This window comes from Parasteatoda tepidariorum, chromosome 9 (assembly GCF_982258835.1).
Source record: "Parasteatoda tepidariorum strain Cologne lab strain chromosome 9, Ptep-v5.0, whole genome shotgun sequence".
NCBI lineage: Eukaryota > Metazoa > Arthropoda > Arachnida > Araneae > Theridiidae > Parasteatoda > Parasteatoda tepidariorum.
The window spans coordinates 8919649-8945038 of NC_141763.1; the positions used below are offsets into that span (position 1 = coordinate 8919649).

At 27.9% G+C, this 25390-nt stretch overlaps 1 protein-coding gene across 1 annotated transcript in view; it reads left to right on the top strand.

Moving 5' to 3' along the window:
* The window catches only part of Galphai (G protein alpha i subunit), a 47249-nt gene extending 33943 nt beyond the window's left edge, over window positions 1-13306 (top strand). Inside the window, exons 5-9 of the mRNA XM_043049642.3 lie at window positions 2571-2699; window positions 4455-4584; window positions 8827-8980; window positions 9271-9468; window positions 11071-13306. Of these exons, the coding sequence (XP_042905576.1) occupies window positions 2571-2699; window positions 4455-4584; window positions 8827-8980; window positions 9271-9461 (604 nt within the window). The 3' untranslated portion in view covers window positions 9462-9468; window positions 11071-13306. The remainder of the gene's footprint in view (window positions 1-2570; window positions 2700-4454; window positions 4585-8826; window positions 8981-9270; window positions 9469-11070) is intronic.
* Window positions 13307-25390: the final 12084 nt, after the last annotated feature.

Below are 25390 nucleotides of genomic sequence, written 5' to 3' on the forward strand. Positions count from 1 at the left end.
TCTGAGCACGCCACCGACCACAAAGTTCATTATAAAGCATATTAACAAATAAATTGAAATTCACAAAAAAAAAAAAAAAAAAAAAAAAACAATGATTAACAAAAAAATTTACAATTAATTCCAAAAAACAATTAATAACCATAAAAAACAAGCCAACAATAAATAACTAGCTAAAAAAAAATTAACAGTCCGGCTTAAACTAACATCTTACAACCTAATATAAGTTATTTGTCATCTAATCTGCAACAACAGAAGTCACACTGATGTTACTTTAAGTTGAATTACGCGTATAACTGAGAGATTGCAAAAGGTATTTTTTTCATAGTAAATAGTTTTGAGTTGATAGTATTTAGTGTTATTATTTTCCCAATAATCACGAAGTCAAAATTATTTGACGGCACGTCTATGACTTTCACGCCACAATTTTTTGAAAAATGGCACGTTGGTGCATATAGGTTCGCCACCCCTGTCATAGACTGTCGCTATTTTTTATTACAGCTATTTATACTATGAGGACTGTATTGTGAAAAAGGAATATTTTAAATAAAGGGCTGGGGGAGAAAAAATAAAATTATTACAATATTTATTACAAAAACCTGCTTTAATTTACAAACTCATACCTGCCAAGTCTCCTGTTTTTTAACGTTGACTCCTGTATTTTACGACTATCTCCTGTTTACCCGTTTATTCTCAAATTTCCCTGTATTTGTACAAGAAATTTAAAAGAAGAAAAAAATTGATGATATAATTTCCGTTGATGGCAATGTTAAGATTTGTATACATATTTTTTTCTTCGCAAAATGTAAGTGTTTATCTTCAAATTTTGAATTTCTCTTTTTGACTTACATGATTATGCATGACATATCAAAGCTTCACTCGTTGTTAAAATCATCGTACCTAAAAAATTTTGCTAGTAAAATCTCCGTTATTTTATTTCTCCATTGCTGGCAGGTATGATTTTTTTAATCAACCATAATTAATAATTAATTTTTGAGACATACAAAAAAGTATTTATTTTTTTTAGAAAAATAGTATCTTTTTAATAATTCTTATTATTTGGAATATTTATTTTGACCTTATCTTAATTTTACCGTCAATTTTATCTTTAGTGAGTGGCTTTTAAATGTAGAGTTTTAAAGTTGAAGAATACCTGCGCTTTTTTTAAAAAATCTAATAAAAAAAAACTCATTCTTTTCTAATTAAATGGGATTATTTTTTTGTTACATAGCTGCTAACTCTACTGAATTTTACCAGTTTCTCTTGGTCTACTGGTTTTATTAAAATTCTCCTGATTTTTGTACCTTTTAGAAAATTCCCTAAAATTGAGGAAGTTTCTTAAAAAAACCCTATTGAAATAGAATTTTTGTACAAATTATTGCTTGCTTGCTTGAATATTTAAATAAGTATTACAAATACATGAAGTGAACCTCTTTTATAGAAATCAGTTCAAAACTTTCTTAAATGTTCAATTTATTTTTATTCAGAACTCTTTTTTTTTAAATGGTTTAAAAAAATATTGACTATCTCTGATGAATTAAATGATATTCAAAATTATGAGTATACATAATACATAATATTTCAAGTATGTTTTATGTCAATCATAACTGGAAAATATAGTTTTTCTATTTTGGTGACTGTAAAAATCTCCAAAACCCCTTATGTATAATCATGGGTGCCACTCTTCAGTCCCAGGGACTGAAATCAGTCTTGAGAAAAATCAATAGACTAATAAATTCTATCAATTAAATAAATGTTTCTTTTTTTTTCATTAGAAATTTTTAAATTTTTTTTTTTTTTCGAAATAAAAAAATATTGTATCTTAATGAAAACATATGATATGGTATTGATGTCAGGACTTTAATTTATCTTCTTTTTGTCAGCTTCACTAAATCTCCTTCTTTAAAGTCTTGACAAGGATTGACTGAACTTTATCTACTTGTATAATTAAATTTTGTACTATTAATGAATCTAAGTCTGCTCTAGTTTGCTTCCTCCACCCTAACCCATCGTCATGCTGGTCAAAGTTAAATCAAGATTATTTTTTTAAGAAAGAAAGAAATTATAGAGCTAGAGCAAAAAATAAGTAATGGTGAAGTGAAAAACAGGGATACGAATGGTTTCAGATTGTTCAGTAATAGTTGTTAAGAAATATACAAGGTTGGCTGTTATTTATGTTTCGTTTGATAAAAAAACATAAAATAAAAAATTATAAAAAATAATCAAATGATTGATTTAATATGTAAGCTAATTTCAAGGAAAGGTAAATTTTGGTGTCAGTGTGCTATAAATTTCTAAAAGTTTGGTAAACAATGCTAGACAGTATTATTTGGTCCAAAAATGAGTTCATTCTTGAAATTTTTTTAGAGTGGCACCCATGGTATAATATATTTAGTACATTATGCAACAATTATCATCAAATTTATTTTATTTCTTGAAATCTAGACTTTTTCCTATCTATGTTGGCAGCTATGATATTTAAAGTATTGTTAGTATGTTATACTTTTTTTTTAAAGTCATTGCTTTGAATTACCTTTTGCATTCTGTATTTTTAATTTTTTTCACTTTTTCAGTTATTTAAATTCACTTGATAGAATTAGTCAATCCAACTATATTCCTTCTCAGCAAGATGTACTGCGAACCAGAGTGAAAACCACGGGAATCGTTGAAACTCATTTCACTTTCAAAGATTTACACTTCAAGTATGTATTCTCAAGAAATAGAAATGTTTCTTTTGAAACTCTTCTACTTTGTTTTAGAAGTTTAATATGTGATTGTTTTTTTGTAATAAACTTGTATTCAACGATCAATAAATTAAAATTCAAAAATCATAAATTGACATAAGAGAATTTTCCTGTGTGCAATAAAATTTTATCTTTAAAAGCTACAAGGGAAACTGAATTAATAAAACTAAACAATAGTTACATACGTAAACATTGTGAATATATAAAAATAAAACTATAAAATTTTTCTGTAATATATTTTCTAAAAACTATTCATGGTGCGTAGCTTTTTTAAAAAGTACTTAAAAGTGCTTATTTTCGTTTTTTAAAAGCCCTTAAAGGTGCTTTTTTCAGGTTATCTGCATACCTGGAAAGTCATGAATTTCAGTATTGAACAAAATTTGTCATTAAATGTGTGATTTTTACTATTTTTTTAAAAAAAAAATCATGGAAAGTCATGGATTTAGGTCTCCGAAAAATCTAATTTTTACAATGGAATCCACCCCCCAATTTCATCCTGTTCCAAATATCTGAATTCCTTACAAAATCATCGCTCAGTCATATTTTATTAGAATATAAAATGATTTTATCATGTTCTTTAAAAATTATGGTGTTCTTTCAAAAAATGAAAGAAAAAGCATCATTTCTAGAGTGAATTATCTTTTAAACTTTGGTAATTTAAGAATTTTTATTATTTACTTTTTTTAATTTTATCAATTTAAAATTCTATTTGAAGCAAACCAGTCATTGGTGAATTTTTTTTAATTCCGAATTGAAAACAGAAAAAATCAGAAGTATTTCTTTCTTTTCTGATGAACAAGAAAAGTATCTTTAGAATATAATTCCGCAGAAAAAAAAGGAGAGAAAAAAATCATTTGCTTTTGTATTTTTTCCAGCTATTTTATTTTTTTCAACTCTTTACTCAGTTTTTTGAATTTAAAATCTATAAATATGAAGATGCAGAGTATAACAGTTTAGGTTATACCTATCATTTCAATTAATGTTATTATAATGCTTTTTTAAATTCATTGTTGCGTGTTTGTGGGAGAAAATAGTTACTTCATTAAGTCATGAAAAATTCTTGGAATTAGTCATGGAAAGTTATGACTTTGAAAATCTAAAATGTAGCAGATACCCTGTTATTTTTTTTATTCTGTGTTTTTCAAAAGTGCTTAATTTTCCCTTTTTGAAAATGAGATTTTTTTCTTTACCTTGTTGATTTTCGTCCTGTATTATGAAATAGCATGCTTTTCACATTGTTCTATTCAAAGTTTTCACAATTCATTTGGTTCATAGCTTATGATAGCACCAATCATGTTACATGTTTGATGAAATACTCGTGAATGACTACTGAGCTGGATTCGGTGAGATTCTGGCCCACTCATGTGCAACTCTGCTGCATTTTGCAAGATATTCTCAATTTCAGGCTTCATTTTCCACCCTCTGAAATTGAACCGGAAAATCGCTAAATTTTTTAATCATGGCTACTATAATCAAAAAAAGAGTTCCTTGTTATTAACTAGTTATTTTATCATGATCATGCAAAGTCTTTGAAAATTATTTTGCATTTTGTTTAAGTATATTAGGCTTAAAAATATTTTTTGAGTGCTTAAAAAGTACTTAAAAGGTACTTATTTTTGTTGTAAGATATGGCTACTCACCCTGTAAACTATCTTAGCTGCATGCATGTTGTATTAAAAACATTAGTTTAATTAATTCTTCTGTATTTTTTAGAATGTTTGATGTTGGTGGTCAAAGATCAGAAAGAAAGAAGTGGATCCACTGTTTTGAAGGTGTTACCGCTATTATATTCTGTGTTGCACTAAGTGGATACGACTTAGTGTTAGCCGAAGATGAAGAAATGGTAATTTAAGCTTTATTTCTGTATTTTTTTATCAAAAGAATGTTTTATTTTAATATTTTATGATATGTAATAACGTAATTGTACTAACTGTGTCATTTATCAATCACTTTTCAACATTATATTTTATTTTCAATATAAAAGCTAGCAAATATAAACCAGAGTCTGTAGTTGTCCTGATTTTTTTGACGAGAAATATTTTTTTGTGATTTTTAGCATTCTATTCTGATTTTTGTATCTCTACAGAACCAGGGTTCCCACTGTAATTGAAAAATCTTTGAAGCCCTTGAATTTTGTTGAAAAAAATTAGGGTCCCGAAAAGTCCTTAAATTTTGTGATAGGGTCCATGAAAATTTTTTAATTTAATTTTTGTTTTAGTAATTTTCAAAATAGTAATAATAATCTTTCCTTAAAAAAAGTATGAAAAAAAAGTAACTACAAGGCAAATGATGGAAATTTTGATCGCATTTTGCATTGCAATGTTTTCCAGATTACATTAGATTACAACCATATAGATTTTTTCACACAAATGATTAGTAAATCAAGCATAGTGTTCTGCATTAAAGTAATCAAAGAATCACGCAAAGTGTTTTATATTAAAGTGGTTTATGTATCAGTGGTTATGTATCTTAGTTTGTCCTACATCATATGTGTTTTGTAAAGTTTTGTAATTTCACAATTATTGATTTTTTTCATGCAATGATAAACAGGATTGATTCCAAAAGACAATACAGTAATTGTATTGTAGAATTTTTTAATGGTTTAGTGAGAAATCATCCAGAATTACCTTTGTATAAAAGTGTTAAGTGGCATATTTAGTGTGTTTCCATTTCAAAATTATTGAAACCTTTATTTAAATTAATTTCATTAAAAAAGTTTTGAAATAGACTACAAACTCAATCAAATATTGGTTTGAGTCAGTTATCAACCCTTTGCTTACAGGGTATCATATAGTACCAACATATGTGGTTCATATGTTGTACCAGCCGTAAGCAAATGGTTAATTGACACTGTTTTTTTAAATTTATTATTAAATAAACACATAGATGATTGTGCTCCGGAAAAAATCCGGATTTTTCACTAATCGCTATCCGAAAGTTTCCGGAAATACAAGGTCCAGAAGTTTCCAAGAAATCATTGATCACATGTATGCATAAAAGTTTTATATATTTTTATTTAAAAATATTGGAACTAGAATTTATACCTGGCATCTCTTTCATTTGTAAATATTTTTTTCTGGCAGTGATGAATGTGATAAGAGGGAAAAGTAAACTTATCATTTAAATTATGCTGCATATAATTTATTTAGAATTTAATGTTTTGAAAATATCAATGATTTAAATTAATAATGACATAAATTTTTTGAAATGCATCATTCAGGGTTGGCAAGGTTTAGGACAGAATGGATTAATCCACGGTTTAAACCCTGGTTTAAACCGTCCTGTCCAAAACCCTTTTACTCAAATTATGTCACAATTTTATCTGAACAATATTTAAGAGGTAAAATAAACATAGAACTAATAACATATTGATAATTAAATATACTAGAGAATATTTGTTTTTAAAAGTATAATGTTTTATTAATATTGTTTGACTCTTCAATTTAAACAAAGGAAGATTAATCAGTAATCAAGTTCAATTGTTCCTCTCATTCAATAGTTCATAACTGAAGTTTGGCCTTGCCATACAGGTTAAAATATTAGGGACTAAATGCTTGGTTCGTCATAAACAGGTTTATTTATTCATAGTACTATTCAAGAATACTTTTATTTCATTCATGTTCAATTCTTTTAGCATAGTGCTGATACATCACCAGTGTCAGTAACTGAAACTGATGTTATGCCCTTCAAAACTGTTAATACATTTTTCAGTTATTTTATATTTTCGATTTAAACTAATATATTTATATTTAAAAACAATTTTTTTTTAAATAGATTTCTTTTTTATCATCCTGTGATGCAGAAATTATAAAAAAAATTTTAAAAAATATTGTGAAAAATAAAAGGTTAATTTTTGAACAAATTTAGTATTTTTTTTTTAAGAAAAATTATTATTTTTTAATATTGTCATATTTATCTTTATGCAAAAATATTATTTATCAGTATTAAAAGCATATTTATATTTAAAGGATTAGGTATTCACTTTTGTTGTTCAATGAATTGTGGAGCTTCAAAAATTATAAACCTTTTCCTATTATATTATTTTCTTTTAATAAGTTATGGTAAATTGCATAAAAAATATCAAATATTTATTGATACATGTAATTATTATGTGTACAATGGCTACACCTACAGAATTTTTACCTTTTACCAAAGTTCAAGGTTTTGGACACTTTAAGACAGTTTTATCCAGTTTAGGACAGTTTTACCCAGTTTAGGACAGTAAAACCCAGTTTAGGACAGTAAAACCCAGTTTAGGACAGTAAAACCCAGTTTAAGACAGTAAAACCCACGTGTCCTGTCCAAAACCAGTTTAGGACGTCTAAAACCCAACCCTGGCGTCATTAATGATTTTACTCAAGAAATGTTCAGGATTTTTGAGCTGGGCTCATAATCACCCCTATAAACAACACTATAAATTTTTTCCATGCATTGGTTTAAAGCAATTATGATTGATTCAGCACAGTATACTCCCGATATCTCAAAATTCAAGGGATGCTAAAAAAATTTTGAGTTCAGAACTAAATATATTCTAAAATATTACTCTAAACGCAGAGACATGAAACATAAGAATAACAGCTAATAAATATGTTATGATAACTATAAGTCTAAATACAACGATGATAATTTTATTTCAAAAAGTAAAACTAAAGAATTGTCTTACAATAAACTTACATTGTGTTTTTTTTTTTTTTTCCCCGAAAAAAAATTCTAATTAAAATGAGGTGGATATATAATGCCATGGGGAAAAATATTTTTTTGACTTAACAAGGTTTTTGAGATATGGAGACTGTACTATATTAATAAAATTATTTTAAAAAATGTTCCTCTTTTGTTAATAGTTTATTTCTCTAAACAAAATAATTCTTAAAAAATAGTAACTTTATTATTTTTGGCAGTAAAATTTACTAATACATTGCATTACATTTTAAGTTGTATGGTTTATGTATACTGTTCCAAAAAATGTCCTAATATTGTCCTGATTTAAATGTCAATTCAAATTCATCAGCTTATCATTAATTGTCAAAAATATTCATTGGCCTATTACGAAGCCTGTATAAGCAAGTCTCGTGTATTTTAGCATTTTATCCCAATTCATATTCACTTGATTCACTAGGCTCAGATTTGGATTACAGCTTATTCAATACTATTTTTGTGGTGTAAATTAGCATTATCATCAAAGTAAAGTAAATCGAAATATTGTACAATAAAAAGCTTATAATTCTAAAATTATTATTGTTATTTTCATTTTTTTTACAAATTTTATTAAGCAAAAACAAAATAAAACTAGTGAGTAAAAACATGCTTCCATACTTTTTCGGAAAATGTGGATAATAATATTTTATTTGAAAGAATCTTTGTTTGTAAAAGGTATAATTGATGTTCATGCAAAATTTAATGAGAATTAATAAAGTTTGAATTATGTCTACAAGTATAATAAATAGAATAAAAATATTGTAAGCGAACGAACTGAAACATATTGCTTGTAAATGAAAAGAAATAAGAAGTCGCACTGCAAAAATAAATGTTAATTTCATCTTTCAAAAATAATTATCGAAACAGTTTTACCCATTGAAAGGTAGGTCTTGGTTTGGATTTGATGACGTCTTCACACTTTTCAATTATGTTTAAGAGTCATAGTAAACAGTGCACCTGCGTTGCTATGGTGACCGCTGCTGTTTTCTTTTTATTTTCACTAGCAGGCATTTTTAATGTATGAACATAATAATAATTTAAAGTATTTTTTTAATTATTATTATTAACATATAATTACTGGCTTGATGGTGATTTCAATATAAATATGAATGCTGAAAAAGGAAAAGTATTTTTTGACTTCTTGAAACACGTGCGTAAGGCAGGATTTGAAAATCAATCTGATGACAAACATCCATTAAGACAGTTTTTGCAACCCATGATTTGAAATGTGGCGTTTAACGGAGTCAATCCAGAGAGAAAAAGCATTTGACCATTGGTTAACCAGTGATCGTAATAAAACAATCACATTTTTTTTCTTCAAATAATTCTTTAATTATAACTTTTAATTGTTGTAAAAATATTGGAGACTTAATTGAATTTATTTTTCTAGAACCGAATGACAGAGAGCATGAAGTTGTTTGATTCTATTTGCAACAATAAATGGTTTGAAGAGACATCCATCATATTATTTTTAAACAAGAAAGATCTTTTTGAAGAAAAGATAACCAAGTCACCCCTTACTTTGTGTTTCCCAGAATATACAGGTATATTATCTAAAGTTGACATTTGGAAGTCATTATTTTAAATCACAATTAACACATTCTATTTACAAATGTTTTATTTTCCTCTTTACTATTAAATCCAAAACAGTTGTTCCAAAAATGTAGAACTACCATATGCTGTTTCTGAAATAAAATCATGATCATACATATAAATTCATCAGCATATCATTTTGGTGATGTTTAGTTTGTTAATGACTTTCGCATCTTTTTTGTTGACTTATTCCCTGTGTGTCTGTATTTTTTATGTCATGTTTTTTTTAAATTTTGTGCAGGAAATAACACTTATGAAGAAGCTGCTGCTTACATCAAGATGAAGTTTGAGAATCAAAACAAAAGGAAAAACACGAAAGAAATCTACACTCATTTCACGTGTGCCACGGACACCAACAACATCCAGTTTGTCTTTGATGCCGTTACTGATGTTATCATAAAGAACAATCTGAAAGATTGCGGTTTATTCTAGTTGTTAAGTAAGTGCTTCCTCTTTTTATAATCATACCAATTTTATTAACAAACTTTTCAGTATACTGGAATCTTTTATGTATTGCCATGATAACTCTATGGGTATATAAATTCACTAGATTATTTGAAGTAGTTTTATGGAAAAATAAAATACAAAAAACAGACTTCTAAACAAATTCATTTTGAAGTTAAAAATAGTTGAAGATTCTTTTGCAGTAAAATTTGCCTCTATTTAAATTGATCAAATCTTACTTTTTTTGAGTTGTGTCGCCCTTTTTAAATGTAGTCTGCTATATGCATGTTACCTCAAATGTCAACATGGGTGTTTGGTGAATGTCTTAAATATTTGTTATATTCGATTTGATATTAATTTATTTGTTGATGATATATTTTATTCAATATTTTGAGATCTGCTGAGTATTGATTGGGAGTACCGATTAACTTGACCACTTGAAAAAACAATGTAAGGCTGGACACTGGACCTTAAAAAAAAAAATCAGTGTACGGTATACCTGTCAAATGTATACCTTGGGTCTGTCCAGGGTATATTTACTACCGTTTAGCGGTACCTTCACAAATTCAACTTTAGGGAAAACGGTAGTTTCACAAAATACTTTTAATAAAGCAAGTTCTCATGCAAACCTCGTTCTTGTTGCAAAAGAGTAGCTTTTTTGCCAGATGTCTTTTACGAAAATGTAGAACATGTTTGGTAAGATACTGCAATATGGTAAGCCTAACTGGTCGCTCACAATGGGTCATATAAAAGCTTTTTTTTTTTTTAGCTGTGTTTTTTTTAAAAATGAAACAACGAGGATCTTCCTTTGCAAATTTTACAGAAAGTCAAAATTCGAACATTATTATGAGCATTGGAACATTATCTTAAACACTATTGTAAATTTATTCTAACAGACCTTTATTTTTTATGAAACACTTTTTTTTCCATGAAACTTTTTATTGTATGACCTAATCGAAAAATGTTCTAACTTTTAGTGTTAATACTGTTTAAATGCATGTTTATATTAAATTCAAGTTGAAATTTTACTATGGACAATGATTTTTATGGAATTTTAAAATTGGATGCAATTTTAAGCCCACAATTTTACAATAGCAAAATTATCTTTTTATATGGGGAAAAATATATAGAAATTTACCTTTCATAAAGGATTTTTATTTAAAGTGACAATTTTTGAAAATATTTTCGTACTTTACACTATTTTTGTGTTGAGTTTTTAATAAAAATTTTTATTTTCACAAATTATGTCTAAATTTTCACAAAATAGTAACCTTTCAAAAAATACCAGACAGACCCCTGTATGCACTTAACTGGACCACTTAAGGCAGTGTTAAGGTCTAGTTAAGGCAATGGCACTTAACTAGACCTAGTATATATTTCGGACATTTACCAAAGCGACTATGTAATTGTCAACAACCACCAATTTTGGTCATTCACAGTAACATGCATATCATTAAAAAAATAAAAAAAATTGTAGATTTCTTTTGAAAAATGTCTCGATTTTTTGTTTGTCCCATTCTAATGCCTACTAATATGAATTTTTTATTACTTGCATTTTTTAAAGTTGTGTACTTATATTTTATTTATGTATGTATAGATATCATATTGAATGGAAAGTTAAGAAAAAAAAGGTATGCTGATGAAAATTGCTTTTATTTTAAATCGTATGATGGAAGATTAGAAAAGTCTACTCCAAGTTTTATTTTTTTGGAAAAACATTTGTACATTCCTGTCAACAGATTTGTAGCATTTTAATAACTGTGTTATTTCTTTTTGAAGATTGGCAACTTCCGCATATCTAGAAATACTGAATTGAGGATTAGCTGTCATCTAAGACAAAAACCTTGTTGTGTGAACTGTGAGATGCCTTTAACTCATAAAGTATTAAAAAATGTTGCACGATTGTGGATTTATGTATGATTTATACCTGTATTTATCAGTTATATGGGACCAAAATAATGTGTATAACATTATTTTCAATGTATTATGTTCTATAGCAATTTTGTATTGTATCTTGCCCTAGCCACATATCAAAAAATTGTTGTTAACATGTATTTACAAGAATATAATATTTTTTAAAATAAATGGTGTTTTTGATATCGAAGGTGCCGCGAATTTTTTAAATGCTTTTTCAATACGTTCCAATTTCCCACTTTAATGTATAGAATTTTTTTAAGCGACTTGCACAAATTTTATATACATATATATTACTTATTTTTTAAATTAAATTTATGTCTGTTTCATTATTCTATGAGAACTTTATAGCTTGCATTTTATAGTGTTGTATATGACAGTTGTGTATAAATAAAATTTAACTTTTGTATAACAGCCAGTATTTTCTACAAATTTTGAAAAGTGCTACTATTTTCTAATGGCTTTTACTGTTACGAATTAAATGTTAAACATCAAAACTTTATTTAAGTCAATATTGTAACTGTGTAAGTTGATTATTAATATTTTCAATTATACAAATATGCTTTAAAATAACATCCATTATATTTGTACATTTTCTAAAAGTTAATGTTTCGGAAATTTAATGCACGATTATTTGAGTGATATGTCTATGTGACAAAATATAAATCACTATGTCAGATTCAGACATGAATATGTCTCAAAACACCCTTCTGGCCAAAATAGTTGTAAACAGGATTGTGGTAAAAATGGTGCTAAATCCAAATACAGAAAAATTTCTATTCTGCTAAAAGAGATCTTTTGTCCAAAATCTAATTTATTAATGTATGGATATCTTATTTATATGCACATTATCCAATTAAACTAGACATTTCCTGAGGGTTAGGAAATGTTGCCACTGTGGAATCTGTGAGAATGAGAGTCAAAAACAGTAACATCAACAGTTGAGAGCTTGGCTGTGCATTTTTGTAGTAGGGCTTATTACTGTGCTGAAACTGTTAGGTCATTTTTGTATTATAGAAAGAGCTGTCTATGATTATTTGCACTTAGTTGTAACTGTATATATATTTCTTTCGCTTTTAAGTGCATTCTTTATTTTTTTTCTATTTGCAATTCTTTTTTTTAAATTAAATTTGTTATTAACCTTTTTAAACACTTAATGATAGTTGCATTTTCATTGATCTTGTTATGGAATCTGACAATGACTAACACTGACATGGAATCTGTAAATTCAAATTCTAAAGAAATAATTATTTCAATGTAATTATTGCACTAAAATATCCATGATTGAAATTTGCTTTAATGAGATTCTGCTGTGTTTTGATTTCTTATTATTTGATATCGACTTAGTCTCTCTTTTTCTTTTTTTTTATGCGACACAGCATAACAAGTTATGACAAATATGTATACGATAAGAGATTATCTAAGATGTTCAGCCAAAGAAAAAATAAATTCAATACAAGTAAAAAAGTGTTTTAATCGTACAATTTTTATGTATAAAATAAAATTGAAGAGTATTTATATAAATTTATCTAAAATTTAAAAGAAATTCTAGAAAAATGTTGAATCAAATATGATGAAACTTGGTAGCCAATCATGTAAAATCGCAAAATGCATGTAAAAATTGGATAAAAATATGCAAATTACCAAGTAATACATATTTTTATTTTTTGCAGGGTGGGTTTTATTTTTTCAAAGGAGTTATTTTTTTTTCTCTTCTTCTACCAAACTTTAAATTTTGTAAATTTATTTCATATATTTCTTATAGGTCTCTTGATTAAAAAATATTAACAACTTTTTTGGATCAACTATTAGGTTTTTTATTGTAACAAAACTTCAAACTTTGTTATTTTTGGATCACTCTGGAACTGTTATTAATGATTGTTTTTTAATAAAAGGGAAACAAATTTTATATTTAGACTTTAATTGTGACATTCTATGAAAAGCCTTTTATACACCCATTCTGTTGTTAGCATTTTGAAATTGTTTTCCCTAATATGGATGGTATAATATAAAATGAAGTTTTAAACTAGGGTTAGCCAACCTTTTGCAAAGAATGCCACTTTTTGGAATACCACAACTATTTTTTATTGTTTTCATCTTTTCGATTTGTAATGGCACAAGTGGTTGATGTGCTGAGCTGTAATTGTGTAAAACTGAGTTTTCCAGGGTTCCCACGGGTCAGGTAAAAAAGGGAAAACCTGGAATTGTCTCTAGCCTGAATACAATAATATGAAAGCACCACCCATAGAGGAAACCAATATAGTCTAAACTAAAGAAAGAGCTTATATTTTTTTGAGATTAATATTTGGGGACAAAATTGTCTCTTTGCTATTTCGAACTAACATACTTGATGGAAATGTGTAAAACATTTATTTCTGTTAAAACGCTCAAAAATATATTTGTAGGATGCACCACTCTCTATTAAAATTGGCAAAAACCCCCCCTCCCCCATCAGACATAGTTCCTAGCAGTGTTTATTTTTGTGTATGCAATGTAGTCAGGAGTTTGTCTAGGCAGAATTTACTACCGTTTAGCGGTACATTCACAAATTCAACTTTAGGAAAAACGGTAGACACAAAATACTTTTTCTTAAAATTTTAATTTTTGCATCCCTTAAGAAACGATAAATCCATATTTTTGTGTTAATTTTTTAACATAATTTTAAATTTTTCACAACCTATGTCTAAATTTTCACAAAATAGGTACCTCTCAGAAAAACCTAGACAGACCCCCTGGTAGTAAGATTTTAACTTTACTTTGATACAGTATACCTGCACTGCTGCTAGTTATACAGTCGAATCCTGTTTTAGCAAATTCCTAAGCAATTTCTAATAAAGAAAATTCTTTATACCAATATTACAAATTTCAACATTAACCAAAATTATTTTGTCAATTATACCAAAATTATTTTGTCCAAAATTATTGTGTGGAATTTTTCGCATAAAAAGATAATAAGTATTGCATTTAATTACAGTTTTGATCTATTTGTACTCAACATATATAAATTTCAAATCCATATTTTAAAAGCAATTTAAATTAAAAAGAACAATGGATTTCATATCACTTAGCTGTCAGAAATTAGGTAATAACTGCAATTTTTTTCTGTACAAATGATTTAAGAACCAGTTGTAATTACAAACTGCTCCAAATTCTGCACATTTTCAAACAACTGAAGTGGAAATCACTCTTTTGGAAAGCCACATGTATTTTTTACTTCTTCAAACAAGAATGGGTTGGAGTCTCAGGATGGTCCCTTCCGAGTGATTTGTCTTTTTTGACATGTCCCTTTCATATCTGAAACTTTTTTTTATTTTGAAGATGCAAAAATATTTGAATTCAGAGATCATTGTGTACTTTTGAAGAATTGAACAGTGTTTTGATCGTGAGAGAAAATGAGAATTGTCGCTTATTTTCACCATCGCTGAATCGGATTGCGAGTGTCGTAATATTGGTATTTCTTTCATTCGTCGTTTCTACGGAGATTCATTCGGAAAATATTCGTTACGTTGAAATTTTCGGATTTCGCTAAACTGGATTTGGCTGTATTGCCAAATTTAAAGTGTCTGAACTTCATTTTTATTTATGAGAAATTTTTTATTTTATTAGGTTACATTATTTTACTCGAAATTTTTTTTTTGTTAACTAGTTTGAGAGGGAAGCTGGCTCACGCCGAGCAGATTTTCCAACACTGTTACCTCGTTTAGACTCTAGTAAAACGTATAATCAAAGATTCTTTGTTATGATAAAGAATGCATACATTTAGGTGTATGTATATATGCTTCATAATTTTTTGTTATTGTATGTTTACAATTTCTTAAGAGTCTCGAGAATTTCTACTCTGTATTTTGATGTATATTTTATGGGTTGATATTCTAACATGCCAAATTTTATGTACTGTTTGCAACCAAACTTATTTGTGTTTCATGTTGATTGCAATGCACAATAGTTGTAGGTAACCATTTTTCAATTGAGGATTAATGAATTTTTTTTTTCTTCCTTCAAATATATCTGAGATTTTCAATGGCATCCTTCATGATTAAAAAATTTTTAGGATGCGGTAAAACTAGATCCCCCTTCCCATGAACTAAACTGGCAATTTTTAGGTGAATTTTATTGAGCATTTTATGTAATACTGATATGATGAAATCTATGTAAGTTGACAGAATTGATGAACTGACAACAATTTGATAGTTCATTTAAAAGAGTGGTCAACATAAGGGAATTTTATGCCAGTTTGGTGCTTGGTCATTAACAGGGTGCGTAGCTTTTTTAAAAAGTGCTTTTTTTTATTCTGGGTTTTTAAAAAGTGCGTAATTTTCTATTTTTGAAAAAGAGATTTTTTCTTTGCCGTGTCGATTGTCTAACTAAATTACAAAAAATGCATGCACAATTTTCTCTGCGACATCTATCAAAAACTAGTTTTTTTTTTATCATGATTATGTAAAGTTTTTGAATTTTATGTTTATAAATTAAGAACTTAAAATGATTGAGAAAAAATTATTACTGCCCAGATCCTAATTATGAATTTTTTTTTTGGAAGGTGATTTAAAAGATGCTTATTTTTTGTTGAAAAGTCTGGCTGCGCTCCCTGATTAAGATTAACTTAGAAATGTGTTTTATATACATGGTTGGTCAAATTTAATATGTTTAATTGTACATGTGTTTGAAAATGATGTAATTTAAATTTCATGTATAATATGGAATAACTCATGAGCTATTATCATATCATGTATTGGTTTAAAAGGGGAAGTTTTTTTTCTTTTAATTATTTGATTATTAATGGTTTGTTATGAAAATATTAATTGCGCTAATTGTAATGTTTTTATTCATTTCTGTAAAATTTTGGAACTTTTTACCTTGTGTTTTTATCTGTACATTTTAAAAAACATAATAATCTGTGACTATTGTAAAAAAAAGAGGCTAGTTTTCAATATCTAATTGTTTTAAAATAGTTGGAATTGTTTTTTTCTTCTTCTTTTTCATGTAAATAATTATGACTGCATTTATTTACAGTTACATTCCTACAAAGTTCATTTGCATATTTATCTTTGAATGAGATTGAAATTATATTTTTTTTGTATCGGGTAGTAAAAATTTCATTGTGTTTACTGTTCTGATGCCTCTCTACAAATAATTGAGGTGTAAATTTTCAGAATTTAAATAAAAATTATTTAAAAAAAATTGTATTTCCTTATTATTGTTTGAAGTACCATTCAGTCTGTTTCAAAGAGCTTGTTTTTGTATGCATAGCCCCTATTATTTTCTAGCTGAACACTGCTAAAGAGTGACAAGAGTGTAGCGGGGGGGGGAGTGTATAGTAAATCTTGATCCCCCTGTGTAAGTTAGTGACAAATTTTAGCGAGTGATTTTTAGTGAAAGAAAAACGTAATTAATTTTCATACACTGTAGAGAATGGATTCGATACCAAAGATAGCTGTTTGATTCGAATTCCGCTCCCGGCCACAGTGCAGACGTAAAATATCCACGGTGAGTTGGAGTCCCCTTGCCGTCAGCCTAACTGGCGGAAGTTTTCGTGGTTTTTCCTTTCCCTGTAACACAAGTGCGGGTAAGTTCCATCAAAAAGTCCTAAATGAAGACAAATTTCTCCCAATACTTAATCCAGAAATTTCCTTGTCTTCTGGATTGGGTTCAAAATTACTAGGCTGCGGAGTTGAACACTAGTAGCCGTAAACCCAAAAAATTGGATCGGCTGTTGTTAAATAAAATAGGGAGATTTCGCTCTTTTACGTTAGCTTCAGTACCTAAGATACAAAGAATCTTACTCCAGTCCACATAAAGTTATTAATAGTTATGAAAAATTCCATTTTTTAAAAAAATTTATGTTATGTTCATTGTTTGCCAATTTTCATATTTATATGCATTGTACAATTATTTTTTATTTCATAACCATTGTTAAACAGCCGACCCAATTTTTGGGTTTACGACTACTAATATTCAACTACGTAGCTTTGTAATTTATAACCCAATCCAGAAGACAAGGGAACTCCTGGATCAGGTATTGGGAGGAATATGCCTTTGTGGAGATCCAGCATTTGCGTTACATGAAGAAGACCACGAGAACCTCCCACGGTTAGAGGGGAATCTAACCCATGATCCGTCTACTACTGAGGATATTTCACGTCAGCACTGTGGTCGGTGCAAGACGGATGCGGAATTCGTATCAACCAGCCATCGCTGGGATTCGAACCCGATTCACCTCAACGCTCTATCTCATGAGCCATTGGGACTCATTGTACTATTCTTGTCACATATTCTGCTCTAGTGGTTAAATCGTTTTTTCGGGTACCCGCAGTCACTGGGGGATACTCTGATGAATAAAGTCTTCGCCAAGCCGACATAAAAAAATAATGCAACCCTAGAGCAGAACGTCTTTTGCAGTATGCACGTTAAGAAAAATGATTTTTTTTTTCTCTTCCAAGAATGTGATGGTTTCTTTTTAGGAGCAAAATGCTCTATTGATCTAATATGGATAATCAAATAATTATTCCATATATTTATCAGGCCTAAACATTCTAGTTAATTTTTCGTTTCAATTACAAATATAATTTTTGGATCAGGTCCTGCATGTGAACACAAATTGTGTGACATTTAGTATTTATCACCGAAAATCATGTTTTTCCATGACAAATTTTTATCAAGGTCAAAATCTAACTTTCCAGGTGCGCATGTTACAAAAAAAAAGCGTGTTTATTTGGTTTTTTAAGAAAAAGACCAGTACGAACTTGTTACATCAAAATAATGAATTTATTCACGTTATATCACATTAAAAATCAATTGCTGGTTTGATTTCTTTTAATTAGTATACACAAAAGGAAAGAAATAACACATATACTGACTGAATATAAATTCTACAATAGGAAGCATTTAATAAAATAAGGCTTAACAAAAAAAAAAAGAATAATATTTGTCATATTCCTTGTTCTCCTCTCCCTATTAGGAATATATAATTTTATAAAAAATACTTTCACTGAAAAATTAAAATGTTTTAATATTGATAAAATAAAATACTTTTGTTTTAAAATAAGAATCCTTTTTTTAGATTATTTTATATCATATACATATTTAGAGATGAGTGCATGTTTGGAGTTCTGAATTTAAAAGACTTTTAAGCGAACCTGCCTGCGCTCATTCGAAGTTTTCTTGAGCCTAAACCTGAGACATATGATACTTTATTAGGGATTAACTATTTTTGGAATATATAATTTAATGCCATCAAATTATTTATGCTAAATAGCCATTACAATTTTTACACATCTAGGGACAATTCCACTATTTAGGAATGTCGTATTAGCCAGCTAAAGATAAAATTTGAGCACTTCTAATAACACAGTGAAACCTCTATTTAACGAAGTCGCTAAATCCCGATTATAAGTTCGATATATGGAAAATTCGTTAAGTCATCTTTTGAAATACTTAAACAGGAAACAGGTTATAAATTCATAAACACTAGACATAATTAAAATAGCAATTGATACATCTTTATCTTGTAAACTAGTATCTACTATTTATTTTGTTAATTTTAACCATAAAAGAAATCTGCATGGAAAGCAAGAATAGAGCAAAACATGCTGCATACATTTTCAACTAAAAAAAAAGCTACATTATGTAAAAATTATGGCTGCATCTATTATAAATACATTACCACATGCGTTCGTAAGTTTAATTACTACTGATAAAATCCCTTAATTTTGTCAAGAGTTTTTTTGTTTGAAATGCAAACTAAAAGGGAAAGGGATTTTACTGCTTTTTCTAAAAGGGGCAACGAAAAACAATTCAAGGTCATTTCCTCCCACAAAATGCGTTAACAAGATTAAAATGTTTTGAAATATATAGGGAAAGTGGATCTCACAGAAAAGTTTGTTAAATAGAAAATTCACTTCGTAATTGGGAAGTTATTTTACCCTCGAAAAAAATCGCAAAATGGAAGTTCGTTAAATAGAAGTCCGACTGTATTTGTGAAAATAAGTCTTGATATCATTTAAACTTACGTCAATTTTTAGAAATTATTATTATTATTTTTAAAAAAAATTTAAATACATAAAAGTTTCTAAAAATTGGAGTGCATGAAGACTAATTTTCTTTAAATAAAAATTGTTATAACTGTTTCAATATTTTTAGCTGTTTTTAAAGATTGCAAATACAACGTCTGTTTACAGTTTGAATTGCCCATATGTTTAGTGTAAAAAGTAAATGTAAACTATATCGTGGGCACAAAAACTTTCAGACAGTGAGCTCATTTCTATACGAACTTTGGTTTGTTAGAAGACAAACAGTATTCATACACAGTTAATATTAAATTCATAAACTTTTCCTTAAAAAGTCATCAAATATGAAAACTACTTGTAAGGAAAACACTTAAGCGGTATCGACGTTTATGTAACACTGCCTGACATTCGTTGAACAATCCATCATTCGATGCAAGATTTCTTCATTTGGCCAACTCTGGTAGGACTGTAAAATGATGAATTTCAGCCATGCAAAAGTTCATGTATAAATCTTGGCTAACCACCGGAACAATTCAAAACATATGCATAATTGAGAAGAAAAAAAATTTCAAGAACTTCTTTTAATATAATCAATGCAAAAAATAATTTTAGAAGTTTTTTTTTTTTTGTTGGTAATATTCAGCTTATCATACAGAAATTTAAAATGCATAAAAATCTTCGTAATATATATAAATTTTCAATATAAACAAATATATATTCGCTGAATGCATAAATCTATTAGTTCAGAGTTGTTACTCAAATCAGGATAAAAATAAATCCCTGTTTTTTCTCTGTACACATTATATATTAAGAGGGAAAACACAATCATTGTGCTCTTGTATGAGGCTAACTATACTAGTTATAATTGATGAAAAAACTTAAGAGAAAAGAAAGGAACAGCTGAACATACTTATAACAAATAATGCTATAGTGAATGAAATAGTTTAATATAGCTAAAATATCATCCTTAAATATTGTTCTTTGGTTGGTTACTACTTTTTAAAAGACAAAAATAAGAAACAAATTTCCCTGTATTTTCTCAGTTTCTAGAGAAAAACTAAAAATTTTCTGCATTTTCCTTGTTATTTTAGATGATTTTTAAATTCCCTGCATTTTCCAGGCTTTCCCTGAGAAGTGGCAAACCCTGTCATTCGAAAGACAAGAATGTTGTTCACAAAATTTTTAAAATTCAGGGTGCATAGTCGAATTATTCAACAAAAAAAGCACCTTTTAAGCACTTTAAAAAGATATCATTATTAGGCAAGGTTGGAAAGTTTTTGACAATTGACGGTTTTATCCTGTTTAAACCGTCATGTCGAAGGGGGGGGGGAAACAAACCTTTTGCCATTGTTTTTGACAATTGTCAAAAATCATGAAATTTTGAATCATGTAAAACGAAGGACATTTTCATATGCTACGGACTGACAATACGGCGAAATAGATTGATTGGGTTTGAATTAAGTGCGAAAACGTTAAATAGAACAATCTGAACTGTGTCTTTTTGCATAATTCGTAGGGAAAATTAACATGGTAAAGGAAAAATCTCATTTTGAAAAAAAAAAAAGAAAATTAAGCACTTTTTAAAAACACCCAATGAAAAAAGGACCTTTAAAAAAACGAAAATAAGCACCTTTAAAAACGCTATGCACCCTAAAATTAATATATATGGATCTGAATTAAGCAAGTAAAAGGTTAAAATAATTTTGATTAAACTATTAAGAAAAATAGGCCAACATGCAAGCTGAGGCATTTTTTTTGACTACTTGTTATTTATGTTAGCAACATTTTTGTTTACCATTTGTCATAAATGGTACCTTCGAAAGCAACAATGACTTGCTTGTAACATTGCCATTTGAAAATAAGATAATTTGCTAAGGAAAATGTAACTTTCCCCCCAACTTACTTGAATTAATATAATAATGTGATTTGATACTATAAGAAAATAGTCAAAATAAAATATATAACCAGTCTTTACTCAGAAACGTAAGATTTGAATAATCCAAGAAGTAAAAAATAAATTTGTTTCATAATCTCTGGAAGGGAAGGATCCGTAATAATTTAATTTTTCTTTTCTGAAATACTATTTTTACTTAGACAAAAACATAAAATAAAAAATTTAATAAATTTGTTTTTATTTTATTACAAAAAATCTCTAAGGCAAATAGTATAGTTTTTATTACAGCAATAAGTAAGTTATTAACAGGTATTGTTATAACCCCCAGGCAAGAACAGAAACAGCATTCCAACTTTATATAAACTTTTTGGAGAACAGCACATTATAAAAATGAACGCTATTAAAAAATAAGACAATTTAAACCTATAACTTAAAAGTCATTTTATATTAAGATAATTCGGTACAGTTATTTTCTGAAATGAATTAAAGCCAAGAAGCAGTTAATTAACTAATTAAGCATTAATTAAGAAGTAGTTTGTTTCTAGAAAGATAATATTCAATGAAATGTGTTTAATGAACATTAATTCCAAAACTTAGAGGGCATCAAAACTTTTTCCAGAAAGTGAAATCATTTTGCATTATACACTTTGCATATCTGATGAAATTTTTAACTCAGTGATTTTAATTTATTTTCTATAAAATGTAATATTTCTCTATGAAAATGTATTTTAAAAGTCTTCATAAATCTTAGAATATACCCAACAGGTTATTAATTTTTGAATCAAGAAAATATAAACTTCATTCAAAAGCCTTTAAACCTGGGATAAATAAAAATAACACATCATTATATACAATAGAAGATCAATATATTGCCAACACAGATAGGAAAAAAATCTGGTCGATTTTATGAAATAATATGAATTTCATGTTAACTGTTGCAAAATATACTAAATATTTTACACGTAGGGAACTTTAGGGATTTTTATTATCATTAACAGAAAAAATTTGCAACATTTTCCGGCTGTGATTGACATTAAATGAACTTGGAATGCTTTCTCTTATGTTAACTCATAATTTAAGATAGTAATTTATTATCGATAGTATTGTCAACGCTCAGATAAATATGAACTCGCTCAATAAACAGAAATTAGCAGACTGTAAATTTGCACAATATTTATTTATTAATATTTGGAAGAGAGCTTTTTTGTAGCTCTTTACTGCTCTGCTTCCACACACACACTCTCTCTCTCTCTAAGTTACAAGTTTTTCTAGATGGCGCTACAAATCCGTGCGGATACGAGTATTAATTAATTTAAAAAGAAAATTCCGAATAAACTGAAAATATAAAAAAAGAAAGCATAGCTATGCTTTAAAACTAAATACTATAAATGAAGCTCGCTTCACTATGTAACATTAATTTAAACATTGAAGCAAGCAATAAACTGTGAAATATTAGATTTCAATATGGATTTTTCTTTTATAGGAAACTTAATTTTAGGGAATTCTCTAAAACGCACAAAAACCGGGAGAAATTCTATTAAACCAGTAATCCAGTAGAGTTGACAGCTATGCTTTAGATATGAAAAAAAAAATAGTCTCCAAAATAATTGCCAGAGAGATAAAAAATAGTTTTCCTCCGCTAACACAGTCTTATTTAATGATTCCAAATAAAGTATTTTTTTCTTTAAAGACACACTATATAACACGATTGCCACTCAAATCTGGAGGAAAAAAATTCCCTGTACATATTATATACAATATCACTATCCAATTATCCGGGACCGATCGGGACCATCGCTATTCCGGTTTTCTGAATCGCTACAAAAAGCCGTTTTTTTTATTGTTAAACCCAACTAAAAAAAATAATATTTGGAAATAATCCTAAAATGAAGAAAAAACGATGAAGTAATACACTAATGATCATGTCCAAAATGATGGTAAGGTAAACATCTTTCAAAAAAGAAAGAAAAACCCTAAAATCTTACGAGGGAAATTTTTTATTTATTTTTAAACGGCGGTAAAATTTATCGAATTTTGTTCCGATTTTGATTTCCGGATAACGAGTTATGTACTGAACTAAGAGGAAACAACAATTACTGTGCTCTTGAGTGATTTATATTAGGCTAACCATATTTATTAGCTTTAATTGCTGGAAGAAACAGCTGAATATACTTAAATAATGCTATAGTAAATTAAATAGTTTAGTATAGCTGAAATATCATGGTTAAATATCCCACAGATTACGCATTGAGTAGCTACCTTTTTTTAAAAGACAAAAATAAGAAAGAAAAAAATTCCCTGTATTTTCACAGTTTGTAAAGGGAAAAAAAAAAATCAAAATTCCCTGCATTTTCCCTGTTATTTTAAGTGATTTTTAAATTCCCTGTATAATTTAATCTGAAATTCACAAAATGCAAACTCCTTAAAATTTAATTTGTTGAAAAGGAGGCATAAATTTACATTTTGTGCTGTCCAACGTAAACTGTTTTTAGAATGTAAGAAATGTAAATATATAAAAATGCTAATCTCAATGTCTTAAATATAGACATCATACCAACTCCATTTAATTTGCTAATGCAAAAATAATAATTAAATGTTGAGTTACAATTTTTTAAGAATTATAAACTATAATGTGTTAAATGAAAAATGATTTCAAAGTACATTAAAACTAGTGAGCATGGAATAATCTTGTTTCCAAAATATTTATTTTTCAAAAAGAGTCACAAATTTTTTTTGTGTCAATAATTAACTATTTGATTTTTTCATGTATTCATTTTCACATACATCATTTATACACAGTTTCACAAATACTTGTTATTTGCCGCTCAATCAATTCCCGCCCCCTTCTTTTCAAAACATAAGCATTTAGCAGATTCTTTCTTGTTTCTTTTAATGAAGCGTTTGGAATCTGTCCATAAGCACCTGTATTACTTACAGAATTTTTTTAAATTATTTAATATATAGATTAAGAAATTTGGCTAATTTTGTTGTTGTTGAACTTCTCGATTACAGCAAAATAAGATTAACATAAATAATGACCATTATAATGCGGATGGAAAAAGGATAGAGTAATGATTAATGATGCAATCTAAGGCAATCAAGTAGTGAGTAATTATTGAGAGGTATATTACGAGAAGTATAAAAAATAAACAGAAAATTTGGGGATACGCAAAAAAGTTCAACTCCTTTAGTTATATAAAAATTTGTACGAAAGGGCATTTAAGAGAAAACATAACAGAATATATCATTAAAACAATCATTTTTCATTCAAATTTAAATCAATATTACGAAGAACTAATAAAATTCTGCCACATTTTATAAGTAATAAACCACTTTTTAATAAAATATGTTTAAGTAAAAAATTAATCATGTAATATTAAATCAAAATAACGAAGTCCCATATTTGGATATGGATACAGCAAAAAGGTACCAATTCTTATCTGCACTGGGTATAAAAACGCAAAAATTCTTTCTTTGATAGCCAATTGATAAAAAAAAAGAAAATTTTCAAAATGATTACAAAATAGTCTTCTTTACTTACATTTTGGTTAAATTAGTCCCGCCCCTTAGTAGCCTTTTCTTGAAAACAGTTATTTTGGCCTCGTTTTATTTTCCAATGGCAAGCTTGTTCACCAAAATCTTAATTAAAAAACTTTTTACAGGCAGTTTATTGACTCTTGTAACTAATTTCAATCAAAATTCTAATAAAAAATCACAGCCTTTTCTTAAAAGTGCTTGAATCTTAATGTATTTAATTAGACTTAGCTTATTTTTGAAGATATAAAACTAGCTAATGCTTTGCTTTTTTTCTAGGTTGCTAATTTTAATGCAAACATTGGAATAATTTTTCTTTTTCTAAATATAAAAATTTCAGCTGTCCATTCAATTCTCAATGCTTGAAAATCAAATGCAACTTCAACCATATTATTTATAAGACATATATAAAAACAAAGCAATACGAAAAAAATTTCTGCAAAACAATTTATTATTTTTTTTTTTTTTGCGAATGATGTGAGTGTATATTATATATATCTGCTGCCTACATAATGCAAAATATTCAGGGTTTGTATTTAAAAGATCTTCTACTGTACATATATGTATGT